General features: G+C 50.0%; 4 protein-coding genes across 4 annotated transcripts; 2 read left to right on the top strand and 2 right to left on the bottom strand.

Moving 5' to 3' along the window:
• Positions 1-2,078: 2,078 nt before the first annotated feature.
• Positions 2,079-7,013, top strand: ARB_05270 (BTB domain and ankyrin repeat protein; the record flags this gene model as incomplete). Its single annotated transcript, XM_003016930.1, has 1 exon — positions 2,079-7,013. The coding sequence occupies one exon, from the start codon at positions 2,079-2,081 to the stop codon at positions 7,011-7,013; it is 4,935 nt and encodes a 1,644-aa protein (XP_003016976.1).
• A 477-nt stretch (positions 7,014-7,490) lies between these two features.
• Positions 7,491-9,164, bottom strand: ARB_05269 (uncharacterized protein; the record flags this gene model as incomplete). The annotated part of the gene is made up of 1 exon (XM_003016929.1): positions 7,491-9,164. One exon carries the CDS (start codon positions 9,162-9,164, stop codon positions 7,491-7,493), a length of 1,674 nt encoding a protein of 557 aa, XP_003016975.1.
• Positions 9,165-9,788: 624 nt separating this feature from the next.
• On the bottom strand, positions 9,789-12,258 carry ARB_05268 (uncharacterized protein; the record flags this gene model as incomplete). Its single annotated transcript, XM_003016928.1, has 6 exons — positions 9,789-10,498; positions 10,558-11,221; positions 11,400-11,684; positions 11,760-11,892; positions 11,940-12,057; positions 12,111-12,258. The coding sequence occupies 6 exons, from the start codon at positions 12,256-12,258 to the stop codon at positions 9,789-9,791; spliced, it is 2,058 nt and encodes a 685-aa protein (XP_003016974.1).
• Positions 12,259-12,627: 369 nt separating this feature from the next.
• On the top strand, positions 12,628-15,977 carry ARB_05267 (uncharacterized protein; the record flags this gene model as incomplete). The annotated part of the gene is made up of 3 exons (XM_003016927.1): positions 12,628-12,762; positions 12,837-13,037; positions 13,089-15,977. The coding sequence occupies 3 exons, from the start codon at positions 12,628-12,630 to the stop codon at positions 15,975-15,977; spliced, it is 3,225 nt and encodes a 1,074-aa protein (XP_003016973.1).
• Between the last annotated feature and the right edge of the window lie 396 nt (positions 15,978-16,373).

Here is a 16,373-nt window from a genome sequence, read left to right as displayed (position 1 = left end):
CATAGCCCAAGCACCCTGGAAGCTCTTTTGTTCCTGTTGAAGGAGACGGAGGAGGAGGAAGAGGAACAGGAGGAAAAGAAATCGAGACGTGACGGGAAGGGAAGAGATCGAGGTGGTTATTGAGCTGGCTCGGGACAGGCAGATGCGGTGGTGCCTCTGACGACCATGCTTTTTGGGGGTGGATGCTGGGTTCTAGAACTGGGTGGTGACTAGGAGATCCGCAGCGGGAAAAAGGCAGCAAGAATCTCTGGCTAGGCAGAAGCGACTGAAGAAGAAGAAACGAGAAACCGGCAGAAGAACGAAGCGCCGCAGACGTGGTTTGTTTGATGCAGGTTGGCTGTGTGTGCTGGATGCTGCTGTTGGTTGCTGGCTGTTTTGACGGGGATAGCTAGGTACCGCCGGGGAGCTTCCTCCACAGGGATGGGCCACACTAAAACCGAGAGAAGATGCGCTTGGCAGGCTATGCAGACACACGGGAGGTGAAGAATCCAGCACCACCACAAGCGTCTCTGCGCAGCCGGGCGAGCAGGTGCAGATATAAAGATGAAGACGAGAGCCAGCGGAGAGGAAGAAGACGGAGTTGACGTCGATGAAGTCGAGCGATGGAGGTTGAGATGACCGAATCGGGCGAACACATGACCTGGGCGCCCCCCCGGGACGATAACTAGCTGACTCAGCGGTATCTTTTCGCTCTTCTCTGTATTGAGTATTGAGTACGGAGTATTATTGGCGTGCTTTCGCCCTGCTTTTCTACCTGCCAGGCGCCTGGCCTGCTTTGTTACAATAATGTTGTTGTCGGATAGCACAAAGACTACAGACTAAAAGGTGCTCATTATTGTAGACATTCACCGCCTTCTTTCACCGTGATGGCTGCATGGAATCCCATCCTTGCTATGTTCTGGTGTCTCTTCAACTGCTGCGGCGGCAACAGAGCCTCACACTGTACTGTACCGTACCATCAATACATACGAAATATACGTGCTGACTAACAGTCCTACACCGCCCAGCCAGACGGCCTCGTTTCCTACTGGTGTAAAAAGACCCCTGCTTTGTGTGTAATTTATCGGCATTTGGTATTGTTCTGTACCGTACATTACTGGTCGATCTTTCTCCTCGATCAGCGTGATGATGGAGAGAAGATGAAAAGACAGTCAAAGAGCCAAAGGGAACAAGAAAAGAAAGAGAAACCGGGAAGCGACCGGATAAGAGTCATAACTGCCTGGGCCTGCAAGGGGGGGAGTCACCAGCCATGTAAAACAAACCGCCCTTGTTCCTCTCCACACACCGCATGAGGATGCTTCGTACACATCACATCTCGCCCCTTGCTGCCTGTTGACATCAACGTTGACGTCCCATGTCGATCGAGGGTGACGGCGCGGATACCGACGTCTAGGCGAGTCGCAGCAGCCAGTCAGCCGTGGCAAGTCACTTGGCGAGCCATTCGTCCTGGTGATGCGGAACGAGAGACGCTGACCTTATCAGGGCCGCAACCCTGTGACGGGGCTTGGGGCTTGTAGCGGAGACCTTGCGAGGGCGCAGCGGAGGCGCTTTAACGAGCTCCGGCGTCTCTTTAACTAAACTCCGGGGGGGGCCTTTAACTAACTTACTTAAGCCCTTAACGGAAGCTTTAACTAAAGCTTTAACTCGCGATCTCACTGGCTGGAGATGACATAATCAAACCACGTTCGTGCGCTCGCGGGGTTCTGCGGCCTCTGATTGGCCAGCGAGCTTGGCCTGCGACCTCTGAGCTTCCTCCGGGGACCCCAAGGGAGGGACATCCCACTTTGCGCTTCGTCGGTTTGCATCGTCATCTTCATCTTCATCCTTCATCTTCGCCGTCGTCATCTTTATCTGGTCTTTATCTCCAATTTACATCGTCGTTGAAGCCGCCGTCAAGACCGCAGAGTTGGCAGAGTGACTTGAGCCGGGACCCCAGATAGCTCCCGACAACCCGAACGAGCCACATCACCGAGATCGTCGACCGAGATAACCAGCTATACAGAACACGCAGCAGAGGAGGAGATATACAGGCAGACAAGCCAGCCAGGGCTCACACGGCAGCCCTCTCGCTGCGGCACATGAGCTGGCAACTGCTTCACTTCTTTCTCCGGGACGATGTTGACGCTTTCTCTCGCCTCCTGGCCAGCGCCACGTTCACCACCGCGGCCGCACCTCCCGGCACCAACGCCAGCGGCAGCAACACCAACAACGCATACAAAAGCTCCTCTGCGGTGATAGGCGCCTCGTCTCTTTCCTATGGCTCGCCAACAGCCTTCTCCAAGCACCGCCGGAAGTCGTCCATTTCGTTTTCCTTCTCCCCAGCGGACAGGCAGGCCTTGTCCAATACGACGCTGACACGGAATGATATCAATGCCAGAGATAAGCATGGCCGGACTCTGATGCACCTCATTGCCTCCTCAGATAAGGAGAGCGCATATGGGTTTGCGTCTGCTTTGTTGGCGATTCCGGGGCCCTTTTTGGATATATACGTGCAAGATGCCGAGAGTGGGTGGACATGCTTGCACAGGGCCCTCTATGCTGGAAACATTTCTATTGCACAGGCAATACTACATAGAGAAGGTAGTGGTGGGCTTGTCAAGATCAAAGACAGAGAAGGGAACAGTCCGTTTGAAGTCTTCCATTCTAGTGTTATTTACGATACCCCGGTGGACACAAAAAGAGCGCAGGACGATAGTGACGATGAAGAAAGTCTCGAGGCAGAAGATGAAGTTGGAGGAGAGCAGTACGGTAACGCCAGATCTGTTGCCCCACGAGTTAACCTGGATGGTGACGAGCTGTTCACCTTTGGAAGCAACAAGAACCTCTCTCTGGGCGTGGGGGACAGCGATGATCGGCAATTCCCTGAGCGTATCACCTTGCCTCGTCCAGAGGCCTTGATACATCGATTTTACGAGGAGAAATATGAAAATTCACTCGAGTCTGAAACACCAGAGGAGATCCCGTTCCTTATTCGGTCTACACCCCTCATCGTGCAGGACGTGGTCATGTCCAAGCTACATACTGCAATCCTCACCACAGATCCATGCAGTAACCTGTACATGTGTGGGTTTGGTCCTGGTGGAAGGCTCGGGACTGGACATGAGGGAACGTCTTTCAGTCCAGTATGTGTGGACTCCGGTGCTATCACCGGCAAACGCATCACCACCGTTGCTCTCGGTCTAGACCACACCATTGCCATTTCAGACCAGGGCGAGGTCTTTACCTGGGGAAGCAACAAACATGGCCAGCTAGGATACGCATTGCCGAAGACTAAGCCTACCGCAAGCTCGCCCAACGATGTTCCTACTCAACTGTCTCCCCGCCAAATCTTTAACCCATTCAAACGTGACCGTATCCTAGGCGCAGCTGCCTCTTCTATCCATTCCGCTGTCTTCACGTCATCTGCCCTGTACACCTTTGGACGCAATGATGGTCAGCTTGGCCTCATGGATGCTGATGCTAGGTCTCTCACTTCACAACCTATACCTCGTAAAGTGGGAGCTTCCTTGTTCAGTGTCTCTATCTCCTCTGTTTGTGCTATTGAGCGAGCTACGGTTGTTTTACTGGAAAACCATGAGGTCTGGGTGTTTACGCATTATGGATACTCAAAGCTCATTTTCCCGCTGACCGGGTCGGTATCCAGCTTCATCCGTAGCAGTTTCATGGCTACACGATATGGTGCCGGAGAGAGCTATGTGACAAAGATACGCGCAGGTGGAAACACCATCTGTGCCCTCTCCAATGTAGGCGAAGTCTTCACGGTTTCTGTCCCTGGACGACGTGAAGAAGAAAGAGACAGAGATGGCAAAGAGGGCAGCAGGCAAGTGTCAACTTCAGCCTCAATGTCAACCACCAATCCTGCAAAGATCCGCAACTCTCTTCCGCATCCTATTCGTACCTGGGCAGTTAAGAAGAGTCACATGGCTGTTTGCGACGTGGATGTCGGACAGGATGGCTCCATAATCATCTGCACTCAATCTGGCACAGCCTGGCTGAAAGAACGAAGAGCGGGTATTAAACCTACTGTTGCAGGTGTTGCAGCTGGCAAGGAGTATAAATTTGTTCGAGTCCCTAACATATCTCGTGCTGTGGGAGTCCGTAGCAATGTCTTTGGCGCTTATGCTATTATACAGCGTACCAGCGACGTAGCAAGACGAAACGTCGTGGTTGACGAGCCCCGATTACGAGCTGATATTCTACCCTTGATGCCCTTCGAAGAGATGGTAGAAATTACCAATGAAGGACAGGGGAGAATTGACATTTGCAAGCCAAAATCTCTTCCTGGAAACAAAGATACAGACCAGGGTGCTGATATTGACGTTGAAAAGGAGATGGCCTCCTTACTTGATACCCAGCGGGCTTCTCCATCTCTCTCCAGCCCGTCGATTGCCTGGTTATCCACTTCCCTAAGTGACACCCGAATTCCCGTACACGAGTTCATGCTATCATCTCGCAGCCATGTCCTTCGTAACGCTCTCTCCACGTTCCGGAAGGAATACTACTTCTGTCTTCAAGGAGTTATGTCAATCGAGTACGATAAGGCAGGACAAGTGCATGTCCTATTCTCCAATATCTCATTCCTGGCACTTTTCAACTTAGCAGTATACTTGTATACAGATAGATTATATGATGTCTGGCTCAGGAATCGGAATGATAAGAAGCAAACAGATGCAACCTTGGCCAATGCAGCCTTATACAGGCAGGTACGCATTGAGGTACTCAAACTAGCGGCGGCACTGGAGATGGCCGGCCTGGAACGTGCAGCGAGGATAATGACCCAACCAGCAACAGCCCTACATAATGACATGGCCACCGCCATACAAGATACCTCCTTCTTTGACACAGCTGACGTACTGATCGAGCTTAGTGGAGACGCAGAGGTAAAAGCTCATAGCCATGTACTCTACAGCCGATGCACATTCTTTGACGGTCTTTTCAGGGGTCGAGCAGGTGGCCGTTGGTTACACGCGAGAGCTTCTGGTACAGAACGTGATGTCCATGAGCCTATACACGTTGATTTATCTCACGTGGAACCCAGTGTATGGGATTTCGTCATGCGATATATATACTCAGACGTCGATGAAGAGTTGTTCGACGATGTACATGTTTCCAATGCTGATGCATTCATGGATATTGTCATTGATGTGCTAAGCGTTGCAAACGAGTTGATGATTGACCGATTGGCGCAAATATGCCAGCGGAGGCTAAGCACGTTCGTTACCATACAGAACGTATGTCAACTTCTTAACGCTGTGATGCCGTGCTCCGTGAAGGAATTCAAACGAGCAGCATTAGAGTTCATTTGCCTTAACCTTGAGATTATGCTTGAAAACAGATTACTGGATGAGCTCGATCCAGACTTGCGTTGGGAACTCGACCAAATCTGCCAGGACAAGCAGCTTACCTCTCAACCCATCTCGCGTGGCCGTAACTCTGAGACTTTCCTTGCCGAACGCTATCCAGATATTATCCCACTTATTGAACAAGATAAAAACTGCCGCGTTGATGCAATGAAGCTTCGTTCGCATTTACATGAAGACGAGGTTCGCGACACAATGCTGCGACCTGGAAGTCTCGAAAGGGATAAGCCATCCATGTCTCCGCTGTCACGGAAAGGAAAACAAGTAGGTATCGTCACACCGTTGTCGGATAAACCACCTATTGAGGCAAGCCCTACACTTGCTCCGAAGAGATCAGTTGGTGATCTCATATTCCAAATGGATGATGAGCCATCTCTTCACGCCGATAATCGCCGTGGAGATAGTCTGAGACCGACGCCAGCTGGAAGTTCCCGCGGCTCACCACGAAGCCAACCCCAACCCGCAACCCCTGGCTCAGGACCTGGCCTCGGTCTGGATTTAGGGCCTGCTACTTTTCCTCATCTTTCAACAAAGCCCTCATATACTACTCTTCAGCCACCCAGAACCATGTCCAAAGTCAAGGATATACCTCAACCTGCATCTACCGGTACCCCCAACAATAGCGCTACTCCAAATTCTCCACCACCGAAAGCCCCTTGGTCTTCCATCACTCCAACAAAAATCCGTGGTGGTCTCAGAGATATCATAGCTGAATCAAGTAGCCCAAGCACACCTCCATATCGTATTGAAGGGTTCTCTCGCCCTGAGGCAGAAGCAACCCGGAATTTCTCCCCGAAGCTGTCCCAAAAGGAACGAAAGAAGCTTAAACAACAGCAGCTGGCTGCTGAGCAGGAACAATCCAGTATTGTTAGCAATACCCCTATTTGGCAAATTCCCCGGTCACCCAACCTCAAGCCAACAAAAGCCGATGCCGATATATCAACGTCAAATCCAGCACGCTCCGCTACACCAAAAGCACCGCTTACCCTACGCCAGACAGTAGCAGGGTCAAGCGCAACTCCTGGCTCATCATCCCCGCTTATGAAACCCACTTATCCAAAAACACCTCCCCGCACTCAAGCACCCAAACCCACGGTTCTCAGTACACCCCATACCAAATCTTCACCCTCTGCCTCCACTGGTCTAGGCACGTCCCAAATATCTCTTGCAACTATTCTACTTCAACAACAGACTGAAAAGGATGAGATCCACGAAGCAGCAACCGCAAAACATAACCTGCATGACATCCAGATCGAGCAGGAGTTCCAGGAATGGTGGGACCAAGAGAGCAAGCGCGTGATGCAAGAGGAGCAAGCTGCAGAAGCCAGAGCAAAGATGGAAAGCGAAAAGGCAAGAAGCAGAAGGGGGAATTCTAGCAGGGGTGGAAGGGGACGAGGAAGAGGGGGACAATCACGCCCAAATACTACCCGAAGCGTTGAAGGATCTGTTCCTAGATCCGCCGGTGCAGAGGCCGCCCTATCAGCGGGGACAGCAACAAATAACCCAGCTGGGCACTCACAACCTCAGAGACGAACATCTGGCCAAACAGATGACAGGGATAAGAAACGGCACTCAGACCGGGACCGCGGCAGAGGTCGACATAGAGGTGCAACTGCACGAGGCGGCGGAACACCTCGTGCCCAAAACGTTTGATTCCTTACTCTTTTGCCGTTCTAATTCAATGTCCTGCAAAGCTTTGAGTTAATCTCGACTTTGGACTGGGAGTTTATCCCACCAACCGTCCAACACCCATCGCCTGGCTTATATCATTTAATAATATTGTTTGATTAATAACCTATATGCTCGGATATTTGATTTTTCACAACTCTCTTTTACCGTTTCTTGTCGATTGATTTGATAGAGGCACCATGATATTGTCGGGTTACAGCTCAGCTCGTATGTTGTATAGAAAAAATCGTTTGACCGTCCATAACTGTCTGTGGCTTTATCCTTCAAAATAAATATTTATGATACCGTGGGCATTTCTATATTCATATCAAGAATTTAGATGTTATCATTAACGGCTAATAAGCTGGCTAACTTAATAAATGTTGATAAATGCAGCCAATATATGGGCTGAAGATAGTCGTACACAAACAGTATGAAATAATCCCCTTAAGACACTGCCATTTAATCTCCTGGGGCAGCAACTTCAAGGCTATTCCACATACGGCGGACCAATAGCTCCTCTTCCGTAAGGTGATAGCCAGAACGCGATGAGATATCATTGCTTTGATCATTAAGGTCATCTGAGTCATCATTATAAGCTTCTTCATGATCTTTGAACCGTACCGAGCCTTGTTTCCCCTGCTTTGAGGTATTGGTATTTGATGAATGGCTGCCATTGCGTGTGTGTAAGGAAGATTCATGATTGATATCATTTGTATTCAAATGTCCAGAGTTAGAAGAAGCGCTTGGTTGAGATGTTCCACCCTGTCCTGCAGGAGGATTGGTCATGTCGTACATCCGATTTAGGCTGTCTACGACTGGATTTCGGAAACGATGCATGACCGAAAACTCAGTGGATAGTCGCTCGTACACCTTCTTTATTCTCTTAGACTCTCCTTCAGTTGAAGGGCCGCCTGCGAATCCACCAGCAGCAGTGGCTGCACGGTGAGGATCGAGGGCTAGTCGAGTATGCGCAGCGTTTGAATCGATTACTTGAGGTACTACAGCTGGTGTCATGGGCCCCATTGAGGTCTCCGATGGTGAGGTTGAGAGTGTTGCAGTTCGTTGTAGCCATAGCTTTTGCTGTGTACGGGAGTGTGGTTCTGTAGGCCTGCGTCGAGAAGGTGACTTGAGTGCTTTCGTTATAGCTGTTTCCGGAGAGGGTGGAGTGCGAGGTTGATAGTTAGGAAGAAATGAGGAAGGGGTCGAGAAGTCGGATTCGGAGCGGCCACCAGGATGACTACCCCCATTCGGATGAGTTATTAGAAACCGAGATACCCCTACATCAGTAGATGAGGGTGTAGCATTAGGACTGAACCGCTGAGAGTCTTCCCTTTCGTTGTTGTGCCGAGAGTCGGGCTGATTTATTCCACCGAGGCTCGATAGATTGGCAAATGATGATACTCGAGAGCTTCGTTCCGGCGGTGCCTGGGTAGCTGTAGCGGAAACTGATGACACCGCTGGAGGCACCATGCCTGAGTGTTGTCGGCTGAGAAGCCGCTGGGGTACGTCGTTTTGCCCTTGCTCTGTTGGTTGGACTGTGTCTCCAGCAGACTTTGTAGAATCAGGCTGCGCTTCACCAGCTGCTGGCCCCTCACTCAATTCAGGCTTCATATCCGCTGCGTTGTTCTGTTGGACCAAAGGCGACTTGGTAAACGTCAAGGCGGTGCCTTGGGGATTTCCATCAGTATTTCCGGCCTTACCCATAACAAGTGAATTTCGCCTTGTGCTTGCTCCCGAAGGAGAGCTATGGTCCTCCCATTCGTCGTCGTCGTCGTCAGAGCCCGCGAGTTCAAAGCCCACTGATTTCTTCTCTTCTGTCTTTTCAATCCTGCTCAGTTCGCCTAGTAAGTGTCCCTTCTTGATAATATTACCACTTGAGCCTTCTCGCTTCAAAATGGGAGTTGAAAGATTCTTTCTCATTGCTGGATTATTTGATGATACGCCGCCCAATGCCACAGCAGAGCCGTTCCACCGTACATGGTGGCCGGTCTTTGGACTGGTGGCGGGTGATGAAGGGGCAGACTTCTTTCTCGCATGATGACGTCGACCGGTCACAGACGTTTCTTGTCCTCCGTGGAGATCGCTTATAGCGTTGTGCGCCATAGCCAACCGCTGCAGTTTATTCAGATTCATCTGTGACGTGTTACGACCATGCGCGCGCTGTCCTCCAACCACATGCGGACGGTGAGGCTTATGCCCAGCCGGCTTGTGCGGCGGGGCATGCGTGTTCGGAGGCGACGACATTATGTGCTTGCAGGGGAGTGCAGATGGGAGGCCGTACCAATCTTCCCCTCTCGAATCGCTAACTTCGTTGTTTTGATCGAATATTCTGATAACATCAAGAAGGCGGAAAGTTGAGGTTGACTGCACGTGATCCAGCCTTTTAGATCCGCGGTTAGAGTTCTTGGCTTGCGGTTACAGCGTCTATTAGCGCGGGGTTGTCGAAAGTAATATTAAGATTATCAGATATCAGATACAAATACAATAATACTGTCATTCTCTCATTTATAAACGTTACAAAGTGGGGACTTGGGACTTTCTCCATATTATTAGCATAGGAGAGAAGAGTGATGATGATGTTAATCTCCAACCTCTATTGAATATCCCAAAGTAGGAAATATGCTTCGGCAAAAGAAAAAGATGAAAAGGGATACATGTTGCAATCTTTTTAGTGATTAACAATAGACTATGCTTGGGTAAATAGATGGCATATCATGAAATTTCACGAAGTACTTATTAGCAGCTTATCATTATTGGTTAAAGTTCGATCAGACTTTCCTCCACGACAGGTTTTGAAGCAGCTTGTTGCTGTGGTGGAGGCGGCTGTTGCTGCTGGTGATGTTGTAGGGGGGGCTGTAGGGCGGGTGACATGTAGTTATAGTTAGGATTTTGTCCGTTTGTCGGAGCAGGAGGGGTGTAGACAGTTTGGTGAGGGGTTGCAGATGGTGGCGGGTACTGGGTAGGTGGATATTGATGTGCTATGGGTTGTGGTGGAGAGACGGACTCTGCTCCCTGTGGTGAAGAATGCGTGAGATCTTGAGGGGTGTACGAATAAGAGGGCTGTGGAGGTGGCCGGGAGAATTGTTCAGAATTTCTGGGCTGAGAGTGAAGGCTACCGTGGGTAGAAGCTCTCCGGTCAAAAGAAGGAGTAGATGACAGTGCTGAACCTTGGTAGTCGTGTACTTGCTGTTGCGGCGGTTGTGAATAAGTACTTGGATATTGGGGGTACACCGACTGATGGGGTTCAGATGGTGCGCCAGTTCCAAGATAAAAGTTTTCGGCACCTTCATGGCCACCTGTGTTATGCTGGGTCATAGATGGGTAGAAGTTGGAACCAGACTGGGGGCGAACATTATCATAAGCATTCAAGGTCTGGCGCGAGTATGTATTTGAGAGTCGTTCTTCCAGCATGCGGTCATAATATCGCACAACCGTTGATAGTTTAGCATGAAGGTCAAGAAGAGTATCTAGAACAGTCAGCACCTAGCTAGTCTCAAGGGTCACCCTTATAATGATAACATCTTACCATATTTGCTGACAGTTTCGCCGTATGTTCGAGCGAGCTTCGGTCGTAGGGCACCAATACTTTCGTATAATTCTTGAATTTGGGGTTCTCGTAGAATGGTTCCTGGAGGTTGGTGTTGTAGCCGGTCCACAAGCGTGGCCAACAAGTTGATATTTTCAGCTTCGACAGGTGTCAACTCATAATCTTTTTTCGGCAATACTGCGGAAGATTTGCTGGACGCTGGCTTGTCGCTAAATGCAGAGCTCTTCAGAGCCGCAGTATGCTTTCGCTTTTGCTCCTCCACGTCCTTTAATGATGCTTCAATAGCAGCTTTAAGATCCGCGTCTTCTTCCTCATCATTTTTTGGTGCGCTAACTTGTACCTTTGGCGAGGCGTATGTAGATTTGGGTTGTGGAACATAACCAGAGGACTGCCGCCCCTTTGAATCCTCCAAGCTCATCTGTAGCGCCCGCTTCAAATCTTCGTCAAAATCGTTATCAGCATACGCACTCCGAGGTTCCATGCGGGGCTTATTCGCGGGAACTGCTGGTACGTTTGATGAATTACTAAACGAGCGAGCGGCTGCACTGGTGGATTTCGACGTAAGTTTTGCATAACAGCCATCGTCCACACGGACAGGTTGAATTATCCCAAGGTGCGGTAGTGGCAGGGTCTTGCTAGAACACTGTGCATCGAAAACATTCCCACAGTTGCGACAGTGATGTTTGCGGTTGGTAAATGTAAATGCAGTGCGACATCGCATGCATACATCTGAGTCAATCCACTCCGGGGGCTACCAGGCACAGTCAGTTGGCTATCTATTATATTATAAGTTTGCGGCACGAAACAAGTTGCCGACTTACAGCATCGCTATCTAGCATCGTGCTTGAGATCTCGGTCTTTGGTGGGAAATTATATCCGTCGTTCTGTAGTTTCCGATAAGTTTCGGCGATGTAAGATAGGTCGTTCCTGGGCTGAGCGGCCATGGCCCAGTTCTGTATAAGCTCCAGCATCTTGGTCTTGACATCATGGTTTAAGGAATTTGGGCCTTCAGTTCTGAGTAAGGAAACGAGGTTATCCATAAATTCTCGAGATGCGATCTCAACGAGAAAATGCCGACCGCCATTCTTCACGCAGGTATCGGTCAACTACGCAAAGAGCCCCTGTTAGCGATCAAGATCCTACAACGGAGTAAGACATCTCAGACCAACAAATACACAGACCTTAAGCGTCGCGAGCTGAACATTGGGATTCTTCGTCTCCAGCCTGCGCTTCAGCACTTTCATAGCCTCCTTGGGCTGCACTGTCTTGGATCGAATCAGGTCGGAAATCTCCAGGTTCAAAGCGATATCCTCCCTAGTAACTGTTAGCAGCGGCTAGGTATATCGAGACTTATTACTTACAAGCTGGAGGACGTAGCCTTCTCAACCTGGTCGTCCAGCGGGGACGACGATGTGAACCAGCTTGCCATGATGACGACACTGAGGGAGAAGCTTGGGATGTTTGGAGCTGTAGATGTAGCTATAGCTGTAGCTGTCAACGAAGCACAGCGTCAGGCTGGTCAGCAGGATAACAGGGGCTCAACGGCGATCTCTCCAGATGCGCATCCACTGCCTGCTTCGTCTGCTTGTCTTCGTCTTCGTCTTCGTCTTCTCTTCCTCTGTTTCTGTTGCTTTGCTTCTGCTTGAATGTTGAGTGCCTGATTCCATAAATCGACGTCATGTGATGGAAGAACAAGGTAGATCACGTGGGGAGCTTATACCCGACAGAACGTTGCGCCAGCAGTTGGATTTATCTGCATTGAACAAAGACGATACACGACACCGATGCCTCGATGGTGCGGCTAGAGATGCGGATGGGATACAATAGGGACTTCCCGAGAGACTAACAGGGAGACACGCCACGATCTCCAGCTATTTTTGAAGCCGCTCGGCCTTGCTACGCGGCACGGAGAGGGGCCTATGACGCTCGTTCAGGAAGACAGTTAGCCAGCAGCATTTCCAGCAGCGAGGAGACGGGAGTGTGAGAGGCGTTGGACATATGATATAACCGGGACCTGCTCGAGGCATCGCGCTGCCGACGGGATTCCAGATGGTCGAACCAGCGGAGCCGATTTGGGGTGCCGGAGATGGAGCTCCCGTCCCAGGTGCGGGTAGGCCTCCCTATCCCTCGATGAAAGAATTGCAGAACATGGCAGCTTGTTTGAACTTGGGTGAAGATCCATCGGTATGTTGCTTACCTTTCGCCCTGGTTTACCTCTCCAGAGCTTCCAGGCAGTGCTAACAGCGGGGTTGGTATAGCTAAATGAGCTATTACATATCTCCGAAGATGCCATCAGCAAGTCCAAAACCCTCGCCCAGCGAGGGAAATATGATTCTGCTCTCGTCTATTACCTCCGTGCCTCTGATATCACTGTCAATATGATTCCCCGCCACCCAGATTTCACGTATATGAAGCAGAATCACCCAAGATGGGCGGACCAGTTTGCCAGGCTAATGATGGTGCGTATACTCCGACGACCGTGAGATGCAGGGTAGCTAATGATACCATAGCTCGTTGATTCACAGCACAAGACGATGGAAGACATTAAGCGGAAAATCACAGAAAGCAACAACGCCGCAGGACACTCACGCTCGACGTCAACTCCATCTTCTGCTCCGCTACGCATGCCAAGCCCCACCAACTTTCACAGGCAGCCATTAAACACCACTTCGCATAGCTCAGGAGGCAGCAGGCCTGCCAGTGAGTCGATACCTGTGCAGGATCCCCTTGCTCAGAGACTTGCAGGCTTGAGAAACCATCGACATCCAGGCAGCAGCCCATCGAACGAGGGAGCAAACGGCTCTTCCTACTCTACCAGTAGCACCAATGGGAACTACTCTACCTACCGGTCACACCTACACTCACAGGCTCATTCAGGACAGCGCAGTCCTGTGCCTTCGAAACCACTGGGGCCCCGAGAGATGAACCCATCTGTCCCGACTGTCCCTCCAAAGGTCCCCATCTCTGGTGTAGATGCACCTCTCCCCAGATACCCAAGCCCTGCCTATAACCCTATGTGGACCGTGCCCTCAATACCAACTCCGAACCCTCCTAGGACATCCGTCGAAAGCATACGCAATACTATCTACAAACAGACAAACACCGGAGCAACAAACTCCAACAGCAGCCTTAACACCTCTACAGATAACCCGTACCGCTCGCAAACTCCAAACGGGATCCGCCCCGAGGCTGATTCTGGAAACAGAAGCCCGGACATCTATGTTGGCCCCACGATTACTGCTACAAAGCTGGTAGAATACATTCGAAAATATGATGTCCTGCTCATCGACGTTCGGTCACGCGATCAATATGATGCCGGTCACATATATGCCAAGTCCATCTTGTGCATTGAGCCAGTAGTGTTGAAGGAGAACATATCTGCAGAAGAGCTTGAGGATCGGCTGATTATCTCACCCGACACAGAACAGTCATTATTCAACAGGCGAAACGAATTTGACCTTATCGTCTACTATGACCAAAGCACCGTTGAGCCAACATATTTGATAGGGTCTCCCGCTGGAAGTGCAGTTCCACATCTGCGAGCTCTCTATGATACTTTATATGAGTTCAACTTTTATAAGCCGTTAAAAGGTGGCCGACCTCCAGCTCTTTTAGTTGGTGGTCTAGATGCATGGGTTGACTTGGTCGGGCCACAATCTCTAGCTACGTCCCAAACCAGCGCGATACTAAGCTCTGTCCGTGCTAGAAGACAAGCGCCTGATTCCAGCCAGCCTTTGCGCAGAAATCCTACTGTTAGCGCAAATTCAAGCTGGGAGGTGAGAAAGAGGAGGCTGCGTGATTATAAGCCTCTCAACCCTGAAGAAGAACGAGCCTGGCTCGAAAAGGCGAAGGACGAGGAGATAGACACCAGCTACGTTGCTGAGGAGGGGGACATTACTGAAGAACCAGAAGATATCGACGGATCCACTCTACGGCAGACAGCATCATTCGTACATAGTTACGAGGACTTTCTTAGGAGGTTCCCTGAGCCAAACGACATCCGAGAGTCTATGGTACATGCGGGAAATGCAGTACAATTTCCACTGTACGACGCTGCAGCCGTACCAGCTCCGTCGAGGCCACCACCCGCCATTCCTCGACCCAGCTATAGTGGTGTGGCAGACCGTGGTCAGACGCAACCTCCGCTTGCTCGGCAATCATCTGCCCATAAACAAGCGCTATACTCTTCCCCCATAGATCGACTGAGGCTCCCTCGGACTGGCCTTATCAACCTGGGCTCAACCTGTTATATGAATTCAATAATACAAAGTCTTAGCGCTACTGTCCTCCTTACCAAATTTTTTGTCGATAATCGCTTTCACGCTCAAGTTCAAAAGAACTGGAAAGGCTCGCAAGGCGTCTTGCCGGGCTTGTTCGCAAATCTGATACGGTCTTTGTGGAAGAATGACGTTGAAGTAATTCGGCCTACATCATTCCGGAAATTTGTTGGTCGATTGAACACAGAGTGGGCAGGGAGCCAGCAGCAAGACGCAAAGGAGTTCTTTGATGTCTTAGTTGATTGTTTACATGAAGATCTCAATCTACGTTGGCAACGCACACCTTTACGGCCATTGACCTTTGCAGAGGAAATGCGCCGAGAACAAATGCCAATCCACAAGGTATCGGAAATCGAATGGGCCCGATACTCGCACCGTGAACTATCGTATGTGTCCTCCCTTTTTGCTGGACAGCATGCCAGTCGACTTCGCTGCACCACATGCCGAAAGACTTCCACGACATACGAGGCATTTTATAGCATTAGTGTCGAAATCCCCGTCACAGGAACAGGAGATATTTATCAGTGCCTCAAAAGTTACTGTCAAGAAGAAGTACTCAGTGGTGACGAAGTTTGGAAATGCCCATACTGCAAACGAGAGCGAGAAGCCGCAAAACAAATCATCCTCACCCGAGCTCCTCGCTTCCTCGTCTTTCATTTCAAGAGATTTTCTGCCTCCAGACGGCAACAGGCGCGTAAAATCCACACGCCGGTTTCTTTCCCGCTTAGCGGCCTCGACATGACCCCCTTTATGATTCAACATCCTCAACATTCCCAATCTTCTCGCCCCGTCTCTCCTCTGCCGGATGGCAACGACGATAAACTCGATTCGAAATCCAACTCCCATGCCCCCCTAAAATCCCAATCAGCGCTACAGACTAATGAGCTCGCTACGTCCAGTCCATATATTTATAACGCCTACGCCGTTGTCCGGCACATTGGTTCAACTATGAATGAAGGACATTACATCTCCTTAGTTAGAGATGAGCAACGCAGATGTTGGCGGAAATTTGATGATCAACGAGTAACGGATTTCCAACCGAGTTCTTCCCGTTCTTCACCTGATAACTTGCAAAACGAGCAGGCATACCTTGTTTTTTATGAGCGGGCCCCAGCTAACTAATGATACTTACTGGGTGTCTCAACTTCACTTTATGTATTCTTTGTCCTTCTTTCCTTTTCTTCCCTATGCATTGTTGTCTATCGTTACTTGGCTTTCGTACATCTTGTCTTTTATATTGCTTTGAATGGCATGGGATACCTAACCAGCTATTCTGCTTGGGTGACGGTTGGCTGGATAAGATATAGAAAATTCAGTTTCACAGGCGAGCTTGCAGTGTATAGCTTGGGTACAAGGGGGTGCTTGGGCATGGTACCTCATGCGAGAAAGTTGTTGCCTCGTTATATACCCCCCCCAAATAATGAATTAAATGATGAACTACTCGAGCATAACCCGATAGACCGGTCTACTTGAGGCAAGGTTTAATATGAAAAAAAATAAAGAACTCCTGTATATTAA

Source organism: Trichophyton benhamiae (assembly GCF_000151125.1).
Source record: "Trichophyton benhamiae CBS 112371 chromosome Unknown contig01989.5, whole genome shotgun sequence".
NCBI lineage: Eukaryota > Fungi > Ascomycota > Eurotiomycetes > Onygenales > Arthrodermataceae > Trichophyton > Trichophyton benhamiae.
The sequence above is the reverse complement of the archived record's forward strand: the minus strand, read 5'-3'. Positions and strand labels throughout refer to the sequence as shown.